Genomic DNA, 19,871 nt, shown 5'->3' with positions numbered 1-19,871 from the left:
CGAGTCTCGGCTGTATTGTAGTGCTAACAAACTACATACTAGTAGTTATTAGTAGTCATCATAGTAAGTAAAATCGATTGATCGATCAGCATATCATCTATGAACATATCAGGTGCAAATCAACCTCTCCGTAAAAACTATATGCAAACTTCAATCTGGACCACCGGATCAACATTCAAGGGGCACGAGGAAGGGGGGTAATTTTACAATTAACCGTTCGTCTTTGGATTAGGTAATCACACTTTTACAAATTCCCCCTCCCACTCCCCATGCGCCCTTCTCTTGGATGTTGATCCGGTAATGTTTGCATAGTTTCCACGGATAGGTTGGTTTGCACCTTACCTATCATCTATGTATCCTCGATATACAGATACATCATCATCATATCGATCCTGCTGATGACCAGACCAGAAGGCCGTGAGCTCCTCGGCGAATTCCCTTTCCCTCCCCGAGAGCACGGTGGCGTGGTCACACCCGGGCATGAGTCGGAGCTCCGCGTGAGGGAGCTTAGCTTTGAGATGGCGGCTGCACTGGACGGGAACCACAGGGTCCCTGAGGCCGTGGATCACCATCACTGGGATGCCGGCCGCCTCGACGGCCTCCAGGTTGCTGTCCTGCAGCATCGCGGCCCCGCAGATGACGTTGTGCATGGTGTGCCACGCCGAGTGGTGGGTGTGCCTCGTCAGATCCCGCACCCGGAAATCCACATCATCCCTCTTAGTGAGGAGGCCGATGAGGCACTCCCACAGCCGGTGGTTCCTGCACACGAGCAAGCAGACCGTCCTCCCGACGTGCTCGTACCACGACATCACCGCCGAGCCCAACAGCAATGGCGGCCACAGCTTCTTCTCGGCCAGCCTTCTCAGCGCCACCTGGCTCGCCTGCTGCCCATCGCACGCCAGGAAGTACGGCTGCAATACATGCATATAGATAATAGTAATAAGGCAAGCAAATTAAGGGTCAATTCAGAGCTAGCTAGCTACTTACCGGTGCGAGCAATGTGATGGATTTGACTCGGGTTGGGTGCTTGGCAGCCAGCGCGAGGGCGATGATGCAGCCCATGGAGTGGGCGACCAGGTGGAAGGAGGAGGAGGAGCTCATCATCGTCATCAGGCGGCGGCTATTCTGCTTCTGCTGCGGCTCATCATCATCCAACTCAAGGAGGCTTGTCTCGATCGCCTCCACGTGGTCTTTGAGTGTGTACATGCAGTTGCCCGGCTTGGGGCTCTGCCCGAAGCCAAGGAGATCCACCGCCACCAACCTGCTGCTGCTCAGGATATTGCTGGAGGAGGATTCGCGGAACACCGTCTCGGCCCACAAGGAAGACGACGACGCGAAGCCGTGCACGAAGATGGCAGTATTATTCTCGGTCGTCGTCGTACCATCATCATCATCTCTGCAGCTGCTTCTTGTTCCAGCTGCCGGCTCCGGCTCCTTGACGACGACGTGCAGGCGGCGCTGCCGGCCGCCGCCTTGACTGCTGCTGCCCCGCCACGCGACGCACGACTTGCACCCGCAGTCCGACCACCGGGGGCTGCGCCACTGCCGGCACGGCCCCGCCACCAGCTGCTTGTTGTCCGGCGGCGGCGCTCTAGAACTCCTCCTGACGACGAGCCCCAGCAGCCCCAGCAGCGCGCCCCTGATGGCGCTCCTCCGAGCGTACAGCGTGTCGGAAACCTCCTCCTCCTCGTCGCCGCCGCCGTGGCTCCTCCTGTGGCAGTAGCAGCGCACGGGGCTCTCCTCCAGGATGCCGTCGAGGAGGGCGTACACGAGGCACAGGACCACGTCGGCGACGTCCAGGACCGCGAACACGGCGCCGGCGAGCGCCGAGGACGCCACGCCGGCGGCCCATGTGGACCACCGCCGGGGGCTCGCTAACGTTGTTGCCATGGATGGTTGTGGAGCACAGCGGATTGGGTGCGATGCGATGCGAGTGGTGTGGGTGAGGCTGGAAGACCGTGCGCGCCTGTGTTGGCCGTCGCTCCACGTCGCGCCGTCGGTGTGCGGCAGCCCGGGGCCCAGCGTTGGTCGAGCGGGGTCCGCGTACCTTCTCTTCTCCTCTACTCCTGTGATTCTCGTGTTTAGGTACCGTGTCGGGTCGGGTCACCATCCATCTGTCTCGCTCGTCGAGTGTGGAAAAAAAAACAGATTGGAATGGCTCCCTCTATCCCAGAAAGAATGTAAATCTCGTTTCTTGAGGAGTCAAATAATTTTAACTAGCAAGGTGGCCCGCGCTAATAGCGCAGGTAGCTAGTTTTTTATTTAATTCTTTAAAAATATTTACATTGATAGAAGAGATGTATTTTGTAATTTATTTACCTCTCGTTTGCTCTTGTTGAATATTATACTACTTGCAGCTTTCTATGCACATGAGTTCATATCAATCATCACTTTTTATGTTACTTTATTCTATATTATAGTTGCATATTTTAGTACTTAAACCTGCAAAATCTAAATTTGAGGATTGAATTCAATTTTGGATCACCTTGAATACGGAGCAAATTGTACATAATTGTATTCATATAAAGTTTTTTATAATTATGAAATATATTTATATGTATTTGATAGTTATGTTTGCCAACAATCTGTAATTTAGATGTTGGAGTTCGATTTGTATCTTGCAATATTTTGATTAATATTTAGCGAAAATATATCTAGTATAGTTGTTAGAGCACTTAAGTAGCATCTAGCAGATCTAGACCTGACTCATCATCGGAGCGAAATAAAAATGATCATGGATTAGACAAAAAAAAGTTATGTTAAAAATTAAGTTGAGGCCTCCTGCTGGCTTTGGTAAATAAATGTTATGCAAAACTTATATATATGTGTGCTATGTTAATGCATATATGTTTTAAATTTTTTATTTAACCGAACCTATTATTATTTTTCCCACTTTGGTTACTGCACAATTTATTTGTTTTTAGCCCATATGACTACATATATTGGTCTACTTTAGAGTTTTGTCATCTCGGTGATAGATAGTTCCATATATATCTTTGTTGTTGTTTCTAACTCTTTTCTATATTTTTCATTTTCTCTAGCAATTTTTATTGATTTCTGTCTTCTATTTTGTTCCTCGGTATATTTGAAATCGATTAGTGTGTATCGCATCCGATGCATCTAATGGAGAAGTTTCCTGTTTAGTATTGTGCCTCAGGGTTTTTTTTCTGAGCGAAGAGGAGCATCGACAACGTACATTTGTTTGAATCATTTGATTTTGTACTGTAGGCAATCAACTTTGAGATAGATTAGCAGGGCTTCAGGCCTATATCTGTGGCTAAAATAATTTCAGTGGTGGCTTCTTTGATGGAGCAGCTTTTTTATGGATATAGAGCTGTTTTGAAAACCGTTCGCGCTTCTTCTATTTTTTCATGAATATATGAAAGATGTCAAATGTCCAACATGACATGGCTATAATTTAATATTTTTCTCATTCTAATGATATTATTTATAGACTAAACCAATAAATTCACTTTTGTCCTATTCTTTTGCCCTCATTTTCTCATTTTTCCTGCCTTCTTTTTCTATTCTCTTTTTTCGACTTTCCTTACCCGTTCAATCTTGGTGCTTCTTTATCTTTTTCTCTTCTCTTTCTCTATACTTCTTTAGAGGTATCGATCACATTTGTGTTCCATGCCTAGTGTGTACTTATAGAAGATTAGATGGGGATAATAATGTTAATAATTATCTATGCTATTTGATTCCTCACATGACTAACTCCCTGATTTTTCCCATGCATCTATTTAGATTGAGCTAATAATAGTCACATTTATTTGTAGGTTTCGGTGTTTTACCCTTTATTCCAGTGATTATTATTTGTATGGAACTATTTATATGCCCATATAATCATAATTCTTTGTTGACCACCATCAAATTAGTTTGTATAACTAAAGTTGTTCAAGAATATACAATATTTATGATGATAATTCTTGTTTGGAGAAAGCATTGGTTCTTTAGCGGATATTTCTCTCACATTAATTCGTCTGCGTATTCATTGGCCCACACTTACAATCATAAGGTACCAATGGTCTTGCAATAGATTGCAATATGTGAAACTATGCGCATCATCATTATTTTTTCGTCCCTATCTTGACGTTTGGTTGCTCAAGAAGAAATGGATTGATTGAGTTCGGCAATGATTTTGAGTAGAATCCAGTGTGCTTCATGCAACTGCATGTACTGCAGGACGTTCTTGAGACTCAAAAAGTTGTGATTCGGAATCTCGGACAAAGACTATGGTCGCGTCGTAGTGCAGGGCGTTCCAAAGATTTTTCGAAGCAATTATCTATTTCAATAGTACCAATACAATACAACTATGGTCGTGTTGTCACGCTTATGCTGCTGCCATTTTTTTTTGCATCTTTAAAAAAGGTTAATGCGAGACATAGATGGTAACATGAGTTTTTATGTCATGCGGACCCTGTATTTAACTTTAATTGGATACAGACACTTTTTGGTAGTTTAAAATATTGCATCTCATTAAATTGGACATGGACTCTTTTGTCCAATTTAGATCGCTAGATCTTCATTAAATCGAATGGTGTAAATCCTATACACAAAAACTATTTAGATCTTCGTTAATTTGGAGTATTTATTAACTTTATTTGCCATGAAACTCAAATTTGGATTTTTATTATTGCATTTGATACTATTTATTTAGCTATTTTTCTTCTTAATATGATTCATAATCACTACACACATCAACAATAATTTTTTATTCTAGTTCTTGCATTTATCTATTTATTAATCATATTTGATGTCAATTTTTTTATACTTTTAATTTTTAATTTAGCTATTTGGCTAATAATAATTTTTTTGTCGTGTGCCAATGCTAATTTTTTTAATTTTATAACTCCGAATTTGCCTATTTAGTAATTGTATTCAACATGGACTCTTTGGTTAAGTCCTAATTTTCTTTTTTTTAATTCCAAATTAAGCTATATTTACTAATCGTATTTGGTATGTACTCTTTGTCATGTCTTTTTTTAAAATTTTTTAAATTCGAAATTAGCTATTTATTAATCGTATTTGACATCTCATCGTGTTTCTGTACTCCATCATCATCACGAAATCGTCCGTACATCCATCTTCGACATCCCTTCACGTCAGGGCAGTGCCACGACACCGGGGGCACATCGCGTCGGAGGCTCCCTCTGCCAGCCTGTTGCCTGCGACCACCGTGCTGCTAGCTACCAGTAGTTGCTAGGAATTCAAGTCAACATTATCTCTTTGCAAAGAGGTATTAACAGTCCAGATTAATTCTAAAATATATGTTTTTCCATCAAGCTCACGTATTACCCATGCCCCCCCTCTTCTTCAATCGTACAGAACGCATAATCCGTTTGCAAAACTTTTAACAGGTACTAACAATATGACATGCTAAAAAATTAGTCAACTGACAACAGTTGGACAGTCATAGAATAACGTAGGAATTTCTAGACCCTCTCGACGAACGTGGTGGCTTGTTTTAACACTCCCTTAATAATATAATAGAATTTATACTTTTAATTTTAAATTTAGCTATTCAGCTAATATTAATTTTTATCTAGTGGTAATGCTATTTTTTTAATTTGATAATTCAGAATTTTCCTATTTAGTAATTGTATTCAACATGGACTCTTTGATTAAGCCCTAATTTCCTTATTTTTTTAATTCCGAATTAAACTATTTACTAATAGTATTCAGCATGGACTCTTTGCCATGTCTTAATTTTCCTTAATTTTTTAAATCCGAAATTAGTTATTTATTAATCGTATTTGATATGAACTCTTGAGTTAGTTTGAACCGTTAGATCTTCATAAAATCCAACGGTGCAAATTCTTCTCTTTTTTAGATTAATGTGGGAATTTCTAGACCCTCTCGGCGAACGTGGTGGCTTCTTTTAACACTCCTTTAATAATATAATAGATTTTGATCAAATTTATACAAAAAATTACTAACATTTGTATCTCCGAATAGATGCAGTATAGAAATATATTACATGATTAATCTAAAAATACTTATGCTGTAACATAAATATTAATACTAGTTTATACAAATTTGGTCAAACTTTAAATTGTTTGACTTCTCGGGAAGCGAGATTTACATTCTTTTTAGACGGAGGAAGTATTAAATATATGCAATCATAATATCAGTGCGACTCCAACAGACTCAGTATCTCTGATGAGTTTGATAAAAAAAAAGAAACATAAAAAATCAGATCCCACAAACTCTGTATTTTGCTTATCTAGCTATCCTGCTCTGCTCGCTGGGCAAAAGAACCGAGACTGTCCGTTGGCCATCTCCCTCCTCCCACGTCCCGCGCAAGTCTCGCGGCTCGCTCTCCCGTGCTGCCCCACCATCGAGCGCTGTCGCCACCCTGCCGTTACGCCGTCGCGTGCCGCTGTCGAGCTTCGTCACCGCTGTCTCACGATTGCCGCCCGTCCTTCCTCGCCGTCCTGCGTCCACCCGCCGTCCCGCTGTCGCCGCCCGCCCTTCCTCGCTGTCCCGTGCCCACCCCGCCGTCTCGCCGTTGCCGCTCGCCCGCCCTCGCCGACCACAGCGGAGGCCGCGGCTAGGGCGAGGAGGTCGTCGTCGCCGAGGAGCGGTGCAGGGAGCTGGCGCTCGATGCCGTTGCGGAGAGCGCACTGCCGAGGCTGCTAGAGGAGGCTGCGTGAGCAAGAAGTGGGGGAAAAGGATGAAGAAGATAGAAATGAGTATGACACATGGGGTCCACTAGCATTTTAGCATATGGAGAGTCTAGTTTTAGAGAGTGCATGTTTGCCTCTCAGTTTAGGATGTTTTTTATTTTTAGATAACCTCTTAATCTCTAAATTTGACTAGGATTTTTGCTAGTCTCCTCGAGATGCTCCAGTCCATTCAATGGGAGCCCTGCAGAAAATATATATTACATCGGGTCTCAAAAAAAAAAATTACATCGTAAGTCCTTTTGGGATATCATAGGAACAAAAAAAGAACGTCGCGGCTGATATGCAGCTGGGCTTTGTTTAGATGGTCCAATCCAAGGCCCGCATCAGAAAGCCCAGCTCAAATGGTGCGTCATTTCGTGGCCCAAAACCAGTTCAACCCACCAGGCCGCCGCCACCACCACCACCACCATCGCCGCCGGGGGATCCTTCCGCCTCCGCCCCCGCCGCGGCGGTCACTCTGCTTACAGACCACGCCAAGGCCAAGCCATCCAAGCTACTAAATCCTTCGCGTTCCCCTCCCGCTTCCCGCCCACCCCAAAACCCTAGACCCCCACCGTCTCCACGCGCGCCACGGCCATGGGGGCCCCGCGGGAGCTGGACCTCTCCGACGAGGTCGAGGGCGACCACGACGGCACCACCGACTTCGTCTTCCGCCTCACCGGCGACCCCATCCCGCTCCTCCCGACCGACTCCTCCCCGCTCCCGCTCTTCGACCTCCAGTCCCCTCCCGCGCGCCCGCTCGCTGTCTCCGACCGCCACGCCGCCGTCTTCCTCGCCCACCCAAACGGTATATTCACCGAACCCAAGGGTTGCGGCATTCCCGCCTCCATCGCACCGACTAACTGGGCTTTCTCGCTCCATCTCCAGGGTTCATGGCCGTGAGGACCAAGGAGTTGATCCAAGCCAGCAAGGAAGCGCGCGACAAGGGCAAGGCCAGCACCCGCTGCGCGAAGGACTGCTGCATCGCCAACGTGCCCCTCCCCGGTGTCTCCCTCCTCGCGCTCTCGCATGACGACTCCGTGCTAGCCGCCTGCACGGACAGTGAGATCCACTACTTCTCGCTGGCGTCTCTGCTCACTCATAAGGTCATCAGGTTTTCACCACTCTCAACACAATTTGTGCGTGCTTGGATTTCTGTATTGGTCAGTGCAGCAGCACATGTATTGTGCGGACTGCTTTTGCTGCAACTGATTAGTTTCAGTTTTTGTCTTTCATGTAATAACAATCTGTGCTCACTAATGGCTTGGTCATATCCATACATGTTTCTATCTGATTATTAGGACTTGTGGGAGTTCAGCATTAGGTTTCACGCTGCTGGTGCTAGATAAGGCCTGTGTTATGCTGTTTCAGCATTAGTATGTTTGCATGTTTATATGTCAGAGAAACTGTCATTGCTTTTGTCATCAAGATTATAACGATCCTTTGTAATTGTGCTATACAGGATGTGATACCATCCTCATCTTGTAGCCTGGGACGAGCTGGCACCGTGAAGGATTTCAAGTGGTTAAATCATGCCTCTGCTGCATATGTTGTACTATCAAATGGTGGGTTGCTGTCTCATGGGAGTTTGGGCGAAGGTCTCAAGGATGTGATGGAAAATGTTGATGCAGGTTCATGTCTTTTCCTAATACTATTTATTCCTACTGCATTTATATTTGAGGCACGCACGGACACACCATCAATTGCTGCTGTGAATTCTACAGGAGTAGTAGTATTATGTGAAATATGGCGTGCACTGGCATACTAATATCTACACCATATAACATACTAATTAGTTCCACTTGAAGTGAAATTCAGTAGTATGAATTGCTCCTGTTTTTTTGACTGGGAGAATGTTCTATGATGAGTACTGTTGATACGGGCAAATTAAAACACGTCCATTACTTCCACATACTACATTTCAAGGATCAAAATAAAGAAAATTGCAATCACAACCAACCTGTTATATATTTTCTCGAATGGTTACTCTTAACAGTGCTTCAACAACAACAACAAAGCCTTTGCTCTTAGCAAGACTGACTACATTACATTTATCAGAGGCCTGTACACCAATAGTGATGCACAATGTTATATAAATCTTGGATGCATTGCATTCTCCTTTGAAGCTTTAGCTTTATTGCCAAGTTAGTTCTTTAACAAACCATCATTGCTACGATGTTGTCACTGAAGTTAATCATCACTGTTTCGGTTCTCAAACTGAAATATCTGTTTTAAATGTATATAGTTGACTGTTGCAAGGAACGAAATCATATTGCCGTTGCAAGAGAGAACAAACTTACCATATTATCATCAGAGTTTAAGGAAACATGCTGCATGTCCCTCCTGTTCCAGTTGTGGTCTGATGAAAGTGATTCAGAGGGCAATACCATCAAAGGTAACCATACACCTTTTTCTCGTGTCGTCTATATTGTAAAATCCCTAGATACAGAATGAAATGCTCTAATTAGTGGATCTTTTATTTTCTGAACAAAATCCCTAGATACATAATGAAATGTTATAATTAGTGGAACTGTTATTTTTCTGAACATATATTTTTCCACATAGCCTGCCCAACCTGCTCGGGACTAAAATGCTTCATCGTTATATATTTTTCCTCAGTCATCCAGTACAAATATCGAAGAACCAATAAAATTTTTTTGGTGCCCTTAGGAAACTGTGAGACATCCTGTACAATTACAACATACAATCATCGTTTTCAGATTGTACAATCATTCAAATAACCAATGATGTTGAAAACTGAGTTTGTACATTTGCTCCATGACCATTGAGATGTATATGTAAGCAATGTAGATTGCAGGGAATGATTGGATTGATTGATAGAGGTGCACAAGGGTGTACATATATAGGCAGGATACCCTAGATGGTTTATAGAAACACCACCATCAGGGGGATCCTGCCGCCATCTACCAAAGAGGGAGGGGGCGGCGCCCCCAGCCAGGAAGGCTGGGCGCCGGTCACCCAAGGCCCAATGGGCCTGCTAATCATAACCCTAATTACCTTGCTAACAGTATACATAGGACATAGAGTCATCATTTTGTTTTTTACGTTACCGGATTTACTTGCAGCTGCATGATTGAACTATATGAAATTGTGTTTAGTATGTACTATTATTGTTCAGTGTTGATGATTTTCCATTTTTTACCAGTGGATTCCATTGGTTGGATACGTGATGATAGTATTGTTATCGGCTGTGTTCGATTAAATGAAGACGACAACGAAGAAGGCTATCTTGTTCAAGTTATAAGGAGTGAAGAAAACACATTTTGTGAGGTTAATTGGTCCTCTAGATGCCTTCTTTTCTATCATCGGATTCATATCACATGTTATGTTTTTTTTAAGCAAAAGTTTCATCTGCAAATTTTAAGAACATGCTCGTATAAAGTTGCTTCAATAGCTAGAGATATGTCTCTGAGCATAGTTTGGCCATGACATTATGCATATATCGCGGTAAATGGCAAATCATGTTCCTAGGGTATATTTTGAGTGTTGTAGTCTTGTCATTCATCAAAGTTAATATGCTTGGTTGGAATTTCTGCAAGTTAAGACCATGTCTGTGCTTTGGTCTTGTTTCCTCCAAGAACTTGGATAACAAAACATAAACCCTAAATTGGTTGATTCTCATGTCATTTATTAGCAAAGGTTACAGAATGTATTTATGCAACCTTTTTGCATTCCTAACAAATATATCACTGATTGGTTGAACTGAACGAATTACTTTTGCAATGCACTTATAGAGCCCAGGCAAGCCAGTTGTTTATACCTATGTGGATTTCTTCAACGGCATGATGGATGATGTTTTACCATCTGGATTTGGACCTAATCTGCTATTGGGCTGTCTGCGTCGCTGGTATGTGAACCTAGGCCTTGAAAATCTCTATTGAATATTTTGGCATGTATGTTTGAAATTGGAAGGCAATTATTTGGGCAGGAATTTATCAACACTGATATGGCAAAATAATTTTCTGCATGTATTTGTTGTGGTATTAAACAGCCTTTACACCAAAAATCTTGTTACCCCTACACTATCATGAAGGGGATTGGTTTCCAGGAAGGAAATCCTTGATCCTTACATTAATCCATTTAGATGAAAGTTACTGTTTATCAGCCATTTATGGGAGCTCTTTACATGAAGTTAATGGTGTATGCTAACTTTTAGGTTGTCCATAACATGAGGTGAAAGGATATATAAGTTGTTCAAACAAATCTTGTACGATGCACCGATCTCTGCTGTTCCTATACGAACATAAAAGCACAATGGCTTTGCTTTTTACACCCTCCCACTTTAGTGCACTTGGTCCAACTCCAACTCTATCCCATCCTATCGATTGCATCTTATGGATCCTAATTTCTTTATACTTTCTCTTCCTCCTTCCAACAGTTGATATTTAACACCAATGATGTGGCCCCAATCACCAACAGCTCACCTAATTAAAGGCATGCAGCTGTACACAGTACTAGTCATATTATTGGCCCCCATTTACCGTGTGATTTTTTTTCAACTTCCATTAGATGAATCCCCTGCAGAAATCAAGGGGGAGCATATAATGAGTTTTTTCCCCATCTACTACCCCTATAGTAATAAATAAGCATGATGACACGAAACAATTAAATGTATATGCTAGTAGGGTTTAGCCATGCAACCTTTGTCTTCTCTTACCTTGATTAGACACTTCCTTAATATGTGTGGAAAGTGCAATGGGCCTTATATATGGAACTGGGAGTATTAGCCTTTTCTTCTTCTTATCGGACACTGTCGGGTAAGGTCCACCCCTTTGCTAGCCTATCTGCTGTAAGCCTGTAACATGGTGATATTTATTTACTTGCAAGGTTCTGTTTGCATTTCTTTTCTGTGATTGAAACATATGTGTGTGGATTTTTGCAATTTATAGGGATCTCGTGGTGGCTTCGAATAGAAAGAGCATTGATGAACACATTGCCCTTCTAAAGTGGCCATCCACACACGATGAGGAAAAAACTGTAAAATGTCTTGAAATGTTGGAGGATAAATACACTCCTAGGATTGATTTGCAAGGTGAATCCTATACCAGAAAACGATGGCTTTTAGAACCCACTGCGCTTTTCTTTGAAAATGAAGTCTAAACTGTTTTAGTCCTCTTTTATGATTTCAGAGAATGGTGATGACAATGTCATACTAGGGTTTGGTGTTGAGAATGTTTCATTATTTCAAAAGATCACTGTAACAGTAGGACCCGAACAAAAGGAGGTTGCCCCTCAACATGTTCTACTCTGTTTGACTGGTGAAGGCAAACTAGTTCTATATTATCTTGCCAGGTAAGTATTTTTAATTGATACTTGGCATTGCTATATAGTGAAAATTTTGGTCACTTCAACTTCTAAATATTGTACTTCTGTTGGGGACACATTTTTGTATCGACACTATTGTTTAGGATTTCGGACCCTTCTGATTTACCTCATACTACTCTGTCTACCAATGAGGACTGTGGTGAAAAACAGATTTCACCTGCACCTGTATCTGAAAAGGAGTTGACTCCAAGTGTTACAGGCTCAGTATCTAAGAGTATTCTTACTGAACATGGTGCTGATCCCTCTAGCGCACAAACAGGTAAAAAGCTGCTACCCAAGAGGTTCTAAATTGCACTTTGCTTTGGAAACTAAAGTACCCTTCTATATTTGTTTTTATCCTTGCAGGTAGCAACCAGCAGGAATCAATGATTATGAAAAATAGTTCCTTGGTTTCGAAAAAACAGGAAACAACTGGCAATTCCTTGCTTACCTCTTCTGATAAGAAGCCATTAGACACCAAGCAACTGAATGTGCCTACTGCACTCGCAACCGCACCTAGTTTAGCACTAACAGGAAACACAAAACCTGCAATGTCTTTTAGCTTTTCTACTTTCAATAATGAAGGCACAAATCCAACAGAAAGCAAGGCACCTAGTGGATTAGCTCCTTCCTTGCGACCAGGCAGCAGCAGTTTTGGAAACATCCAAAGTGGTAAAGGAGGCCTGGATTCAACCCAATCAGTGGGGACATTTGGTGGATCTCAGAACTCCAATAAAGATGGTGGTGGCTATAGTTTCAAATCATCATTGTTCGCCTCTAGTGGATCGGTCCCTGCCAAGATCGGAGAAAGGAATGAAGCTGGTTTTGGAAATCCTTGGCCGCAAACCAGCTACACTGCTGATGGGAAAGTATTTGGTCCTCCAGTTGCCTTAAGCCCTGGAACTTTACCATCCATATCTCCAGCTAAACCTTCCCTAATTGGATCTTCATCAAGTGGGTATCGGGCAGGAAACTCCGAAGCACCTCAATCGTTGCATGGATCACCTCTGTCACAGCAAACTATGGGCAAATCACATAACAGCAGGACGCAAGCACCAGTAGACTATTCTAGAAACTTCAAGATGAGCGCAATATTCGATTCTCAAGAAGACATGTCTAAAAAGTTCTACAGTGTAAGATCACTGAACACATTTAATTATTATATTTATTTTTCTATCTTTTACTTTCCTTGTACCTATGAAATATTATCATCAGTTGAAGGAAAATTTCAAGTAATGAATGTACCTCATATTTTGTTGCCTCTTGGTGCATCATCCTTGCATACTTTGGCATTTTTTTTTTGAAAACCATACTTTGGCATCTTCTTTCTTGGACACTAAAATTTTTCCCCTTCGTTACAGATAAATGAAATGACGAAGGAATTAGATGCCCTACTAGCTTACATAGAAAAGGATGGTGGTTTCAGAGATGCCTGCATAACCTTCCAGCAGCGTCCTCTTTCTATGTTTGAGGATGGTTTGCAGAACTTTTTGGAGTTGTTGCAGGTCTTCAAGGTATATAATAATTGCGAGTGCTCCCCACTCTTCCTCCCTCAATGGTCTCTTTGTTGTGCTGTCCGTTCTTCTGTTTTGAAAATTGTTACTAAATGTGTATGTGCTTGTTTCAATCCCAGAACAAAGTAGAGGGACAGTGTTCAAGAATTGAAGATTTGAGGAACAAGATGTTTCAAGGTGAGCCTTCATATACTTTTTTTTTGCTATTTTTGAGCAAGTAGTTAGAACAAGCTGCACGTTTTCACTTATTGCTTTCTTTCATAACTTCACATGTTAAAGAATTATTTGATCAAATAGTATGCTTATCCATAGATAGTTTATATCATTTTTGAAGTTGTTTTTAGTATATAATCAGCAAAAATACATTTGCAAATGATTTGCCTACATGATTTTACCTATTGCTTTCTTTCATACCTTCACACGATAAAGAATTATTTGATCATAATAGTATGCTTTTGCAGGATAGATAGTTTATATCATTTTTAAGTTGTTTGTAATATATAATCAGCAAAAATACATTTGCACATGGTTTGCCTACATGATCTGACCATAATATTGAAGAAATATAACTGATTATTCTTGATTAATAACCAAGTTTAATTTAATTTGTTGGTTTATTATTTTCAAATGAGTAAGCTACATTTCCTGTGGTAGACTGGTAAATAAATTGATGTATTAATCTATCTCTAGATCTTTTCACCAGAAAAAAAGACTTTTGCCTTCAAGATATGTATATTTTAAGAAAAAGGTGTGCTGTTATTTTACCTTATTCTTTGTTCTCCTCAGTTTCTGCTAGGCAAACTTACATGAAAGGAATTGTCAGCCAATCTTCAGATACTCAGTACTGGGATATATGGAACCGTCAGAAATTGAGTCCAGAATTTGAAGTAAAGAGGCAAAATATTCTCAAAGCTAACCAGGTATCAATATCTGACATTCTGACCTACTTCATTTGTTTCTATGATATTGGAGGAGAATAATGGATTCTTTGTCACACAGAATTTGACAAATCAGCTAGTCGAGCTAGAGAGGCACTTCAATAATCTGGAGATGAACAAATTCAGTGAAACAGGAAGATTGGCTTCTGGTCGTAGAGCTGTTTATTCTAATAAGTCAAGGTCGAGGTATTCAACTGTTATACCATCTTGCTACAAATTCATATATAATTAATGAGTATCATCAAATGGATGGCAAACAAATAGCCTTTTTATGCTTTGTTCTTATCATCATATATGTGTTTCGTTTACCTTTTCTTTTCCTTTTTATTTTTGGATCCTTTTGTGAGTATGATGTTTTAACTGATATTTTGCTTTTACTTTTTCAGTCACACACAATTATCCAGTGTGTACAATGCACTGAACTCGCAATTGGCAGCAGCTGAGCAACTATCTGAATGCCTCTCAAAACAGATATCTGCATTAAATATAGGTTCTACTACTACAAAGCGAAGGGCAGTGACCAAAGAGTTGTTTGAATCAATTGGTTTAGCCCACACAACTGATGCAACCAAATTTTTAGGCAGCACTCCTTCTAAGTCAATTAAGCGGTTTCCGTCAGGGAATGAGCATTCAAAGGGAGTATTAGGGCCTTCCAAGAGTGTTGAACCTGAGACTGCACGAAGGAGGAGAGAATCACTGGATATGGTAAATTATTGAACCTAGTAGAACAAAAACATTACATTTTTCATGTAACATGCACATAACTTGGAAAGATGATGTGGGTCTTTGTTTTTTATTACATACTCTGCTTTCCTGCATTTTTTTCCTCATATGGTCTACATTTGTGTTATTTTCTTGTTCTTCATGTGGCAGATAAGCAGTAAATCTAACTACAAATTATTTGTCAATTTTTTAGAGCCTGACTAGTTTGGAACCTCAGAAAACTACTGTTAAAAGAATAGCACAACAACAACGCCTCAAGATCAGCAGTGATCTGCCATTCAGGTCAAACAAGAAAATATTTGATTCTCAAATGGCAGCTATATCGCAGGAAAAGTCAAGCGGTAGCTCCAATTCCTCTATAGTAGAATCTTATGCAAGCAGACTGCGTTCTTCCAGTGAAGGTAAGTTTTTACAAGTCGACTTCAATTTCTGTGCTTTTTATTAGTATCATGGAGATTCTTATTAAGTCATCAGTCTTTGTACGACTTTTTAACTTTGAACATTTTTTTTTATAATTTCAGATGTAAAAGCAAAACCATCAGGATCCCAACAGAACCCGTTGTTCAAATGGGTAAAGGAATCAACTGGGCCATCTCAAATCTTAGAGAAAAAACAATTTGAGTTACCAGGGCAAATGAAAAGTATCGCTCAATCTTCAAAATTGGCACCATCTTCACCGGCATTTGGTTACACACATAAGGGTGCACAAGATAGTATCAGTCCATCCAATGTTTCATCTTTTGGAGCAACACATACTGTGCCTAAGTCACATACTTTAACTTTCAAAACAACTATAACACCTAAAAGCAATGCCAACACGGAGGCCAATATACTACCTTCCATGGCGACTGCAAAAGCACCTCAGAGTCCACTGTCTGTGAAAACTCTAACTGGGGAGTCTGGAGATTTGTCTACATTAACTTTGAAGAACAGGCAGGACAGTCAGGCAATGCCATCTTTGGGGAACATAAAAGGATTGGATCCTTCTCCACAGAGCAAGGGTGACATGTTTAGAGATCTTAGCAAGTCATCTTTCACTTCTGAAAATTCCAAGCCTGCTGTGTTACAAGAGAAGAGTGGCAAGCTTAGCGGGGTTAATGATGGTGTGCAGAGCACTGTGAAAGAAACACCCAAGGTGGCACCTCAACCTCCTGCATTCTCTCCAACTTCTGTTACACAAACCAATTTATATTCCATGAAGCCGACTGTTTCCTCTTCAGCTACATCATCCTCATCAGTTATGCAAGCATCAGCTGCAAAGACTTCAGATATTTTGTCTAGCTCAGTGCAAAAATCAACGCCAAACATTTCTTCATTAGTACCTGGGGATAATTTGTCTAGCTCTGTACCATCAATCCCAACACCTGTTAAGGATTTGTCATCTGGCATGGGTAAAAATGCGGCAAAACCTGAAATGGTTACATCAGAGGTAACTAGTACCATAGTTTCTGAGAGTAGTTCAGTCATATCGACCACTGAAAGCAAACCTTCACAGCCTCCAACAACCGGTGCCACTTTGCCTTCTACTCCAGTCTCTGCTCCTAAAACAGCTCCAACAACAGCAGAACCAGTTGTCACTTCTGCAGGAAAAGATGTAGGACCAAACAACATCTCAACCGATGAAGATGATATGGAAGAGGAGGCGCCTTCCACAAGTGTCGAACTCAATTTGGGAGCCCTTGGTGGGTTCAGTCTCGGGTCTCAGCCTTCTTCAAGTCCTCAAAAGTCTAATCCTTTTGGGACCTCCTTTGGTACATCTGACAATAAAAGTTCAGGCACACCATTTACTTTGACAACCAGTCCAGGACAGCTTTTCCGGCCAGCATCATTGAGCATTCCTTCAGCCCAGCCAGCCCAGCCATCTCAGTCAACTAGCTCTAGTGCCTTTTCTAGTACATTCTCAAGTGGCCTTACTGGATTTGGACAGACTGCACAACTTGGATCTGGCCAGCAGTCAGGATTTGGGAAGCCTGCACAGATTGGAGCTGGATTTGGGCAGCCAGCACAAATTCAGTCTGGTTTTGGTCAGCCAGCACAAATTGGATCTGGGCAGCAGTCAGGATTTGGGCAGCCTGCACAAATTGGGGCTGGACAGCAGTCAGGGTTTGGGCAGCCTTCACAGTTTGGTGCTCAACAAGCGCTTGGATCAGTGCTGGGTTCTTTTGGACAGTCGCGCCAGCTAGGAGGTGTAGGTTCTGGAGGATTTGGTGGATTTGCTAGTGCTTCTACATCTGGGGGCTTTGGTTCTTTATCTTCAAGTAATGCTGGATTTGCTGGTGCTGCAGCAGGTGGGGGCTTTTCGGCGCCTGCTGCTGCCTCTGCAGGCGGCGGTTTTGCTGCTGCCTCTGCAGGCGGCGGTTTTGCTGCTGCTGCTACTGGTGGAGGTTTTGCTGCTCTTGCCTCCAAAAGTGGTGGTTTTGCTGCTGCAGCTTCATCTGGTGGTGGTTTTGCTGCTGCAGCTCCATCGGGTGGCGGTTTTGCTGCTGCAGCTCCATCTGGTGGTGGCTTTGGAGGTGCTACCCAGGGCGGTGGCTTTGGCAGTGGTAAGATATCTGATGTTTTATACTTAATGTTTTGCACACGTGCCTTTGTGTTGAGACACCTCACCGAGACACTAATTAATTTTTTAAATAGACCTAGATTCATTTCATTGTTCAGTTGACTATTTGTGTTTGGATTTGAACTGCTAGTTTGCGTGACGTTTCTTCTAGAAAGAAAATGCTAGCATATAATGGTTATGCTCCTCCAGGCTTTCAAACAATTTTTGTGCTCACTTGTCAGGAATAATGGTCTACTCATTTTGGCTATCCAAAAAAAAAAAAAGGTCTTTAGCTTTGGGAATATTATGTTGATTTCAAGTCTTCTAGGCAAATTTTTAAGCAGTAATCCTTAAACCCATTTCAATCAGTTTATAGTATTCATTGTGTAGAGTACTAAATATTAATTATCAATCAGTCTCCATGACCATCCTTTGAAATATGTTCTAACTCAAATGTTAGGTTTGTGATCTGCAAGTGCACTTCTGATGTAGTCTTGGTGCTTCAGGAAATTAATATCTTAACATTCGTTTACAGAAGATGCTTTTGTTCTTCTGTAAGAATTGTATTTAAACTGACAAAATTTATCTTTCTTGGTGATATTTTGAAACTTTACCATCCTTGATGGTATTTCAAATTTTCTCTGCAGCCACTTTCCTTAATTCACTTGCACACACTCCTTTTCCCCCTTTCTGACTTGGAGACTGGCAACTAACACTATCTGTTTGGTTTGAAGGTGGTGGATTCGGATCCTTTGGTGGTAATCAAGGGGCTGGGTTCTCGGCGTTTGGAGCAAGTGGACCTGGAAGACCACCAGCTGATCTTTTGACACAGATGAGAAAGTAGGCTGCAGGAAACCCCCAAATTCCTCGTCTTCAGCAGAAGATTCCGAAGAAGATTCGGAAGATCCGGGGCCCTTGAGTACATCGAAACATTTTTTTTTTCGGGCGGTGGTGGTGCATGGTGTATGACTAGTTTTTGCCCGACGGTGATATCGGAAAGTGAATTGTATTGTATAGTATTTAGCGAGGCCATTAGAGCTACAGGCCTCAGCTTAAGCGCTTAAAAGTGTGGGGGGACTTTTCTGCAGCGCTTGACTGTTACAGAACCATTGTTCTCAAGGCGTCGCCTAGGCGTCCAGGCGCCGTCCACTGATTTGCGCCTTGCTCGCCTAGGCGCCCGCCTTGCTCCGCCTAGGCGTCCAGACGCCCCACCTTGCTAGGCGTCCGCCTTACCGCCTTGAGAACTTTGTACAGAACACATGACGGCATGATGTTGTGGACGTGGCATGTCTTGCTCCATTTGTAGTTGGTGGCTACGATTTGGGACCTTGTTTTAGTTGGCTTAGTTAATTTGTTCGCTGGTTGCACGGTCGTAGTAGCGTTGCAGTGGTTCTTTCTGCATCTGGTGGCAACTACAAGATTTCTAATTCGTCTTAGCGCTGCTTGGTTTAACGCAGTGGCCCCCTTTATTTTTTTTTATTTTTTTGCAGCCCATAGGCATTTGAGCATCAAGATAAAACGGAATACAATTTGTGCTGTCCAGGGTTATCAGCTGCAGCAGCTAATACTACTAGCTCGGAGGCTCACTCCTTGCATGAAGCGTACGCCTACACATTCCATCTCATCTCATCTCATCTTTACAAAGAAAAATAAATAAAGGCGCGCGATTCTGATTCCTCCTCCCTCTAGCTTTGTCAATACCCGGCCCGGCCGCTTTTCCATATTCCTTCTCACGAGAGCGGGTCGCCTCCCCTGCTGCACAGGAATACATCAAAGCCAAGCCTCCCAGACTCACTGGTGAGCTTTGCTTGCAAAGAGACAAGAGACGGGGGAGAAACAAAAGCATACGATACCAAACACTTAACAAGTAGCAGCCGAATGTATCCGTGCAAATCAACTGTACCCTGCCCAATAATATGCAACGGAACCCGGGTGGAAAAAAAGGGAGAGCAAAAGTTACGGCATCAAATTATAGCTTTTTATTATTATTTTCTCGGCCGCGAACCAATGCCCAAGGAATATATACGTGGTTTCAGTTACAATCATCTTTGCGTTTGCTGACAAGTGAGAGGCAATGCGGAATCCTGCAGCTGCAGCTGCAGCTATCTGGAATGGAACATATGCAGCGCACACCTCGCTTCAATTATTGTATTAATTCTCTATA

The 19,871-nt window shown here is 42.2% G+C and overlaps 2 protein-coding genes across 2 annotated transcripts; one reads left to right on the top strand and one right to left on the bottom strand.

Moving 5' to 3' along the window:
- Window positions 1-36: 36 nt before the first annotated feature.
- Window positions 37-2,040, bottom strand: LOC120694890 (probable lysophospholipase BODYGUARD 4). Its single transcript, XM_039978204.1, has 2 exons — window positions 988-2,040; window positions 37-911 (listed from the first exon to the last, which is right to left on the bottom strand). Exons 1-2 carry the CDS (start codon window positions 1,888-1,890, stop codon window positions 339-341), a joined length of 1,476 nt encoding a protein of 491 aa, XP_039834138.1. The 5' UTR covers window positions 1,891-2,040; the 3' UTR covers window positions 37-338.
- Window positions 2,041-7,084: 5,044 nt separating this feature from the next.
- LOC120694888 (nuclear pore complex protein NUP214-like) lies at window positions 7,085-18,796 on the top strand. The gene is made up of 18 exons (XM_039978202.1): window positions 7,085-7,476; window positions 7,557-7,774; window positions 8,131-8,299; window positions 8,914-9,063; window positions 9,835-9,959; window positions 10,424-10,536; window positions 11,579-11,721; window positions 11,819-11,981; window positions 12,098-12,273; window positions 12,360-13,126; window positions 13,355-13,507; window positions 13,627-13,684; window positions 14,294-14,427; window positions 14,507-14,631; window positions 14,832-15,150; window positions 15,362-15,569; window positions 15,690-17,711; window positions 18,442-18,796. Exons 1-18 carry the CDS (start codon window positions 7,266-7,268, stop codon window positions 18,549-18,551), a joined length of 5,364 nt encoding a protein of 1,787 aa, XP_039834136.1. The 5' UTR covers window positions 7,085-7,265; the 3' UTR covers window positions 18,552-18,796.
- Window positions 18,797-19,871: the final 1,075 nt, after the last annotated feature.

The sequence above is a fragment of the Panicum virgatum genome, chromosome 2K (genome assembly GCF_016808335.1).
Source record: "Panicum virgatum strain AP13 chromosome 2K, P.virgatum_v5, whole genome shotgun sequence".
NCBI classification, from domain to species: Eukaryota; Viridiplantae; Streptophyta; class Magnoliopsida; order Poales; family Poaceae; genus Panicum; species Panicum virgatum.
This window is presented reverse-complemented; position numbering and strand designations above follow the sequence as displayed.

Bases quoted from the DNA above. Each gene is read 5' to 3' on its own strand.
- LOC120694890 (XM_039978204.1), bottom strand. From the start codon at position 1,890: ATGGCAACAACGTTAGCGAGCCCCCGGCGGTGGTCCACATGGGCCGCC. The intron at 912-987 runs GTAAGTAGCTAG...CATGTATTGCAG, and splicing joins CCATCACATTGCTCGCACCG to CCGTACTTCCTGGCGTGCGA.
- LOC120694888 (XM_039978202.1), top strand. From the start codon at position 7,266: ATGGGGGCCCCGCGGGAGCTGGACCTCTCCGACGAGGTCGAGGGCGAC. The intron at 12,274-12,359 runs GTAAAAAGCTGC...TTATCCTTGCAG, and splicing joins TCCCTCTAGCGCACAAACAG to GTAGCAACCAGCAGGAATCA. The intron at 14,428-14,506 runs GTATCAATATCT...TTTGTCACACAG, and splicing joins ATATTCTCAAAGCTAACCAG to AATTTGACAAATCAGCTAGT.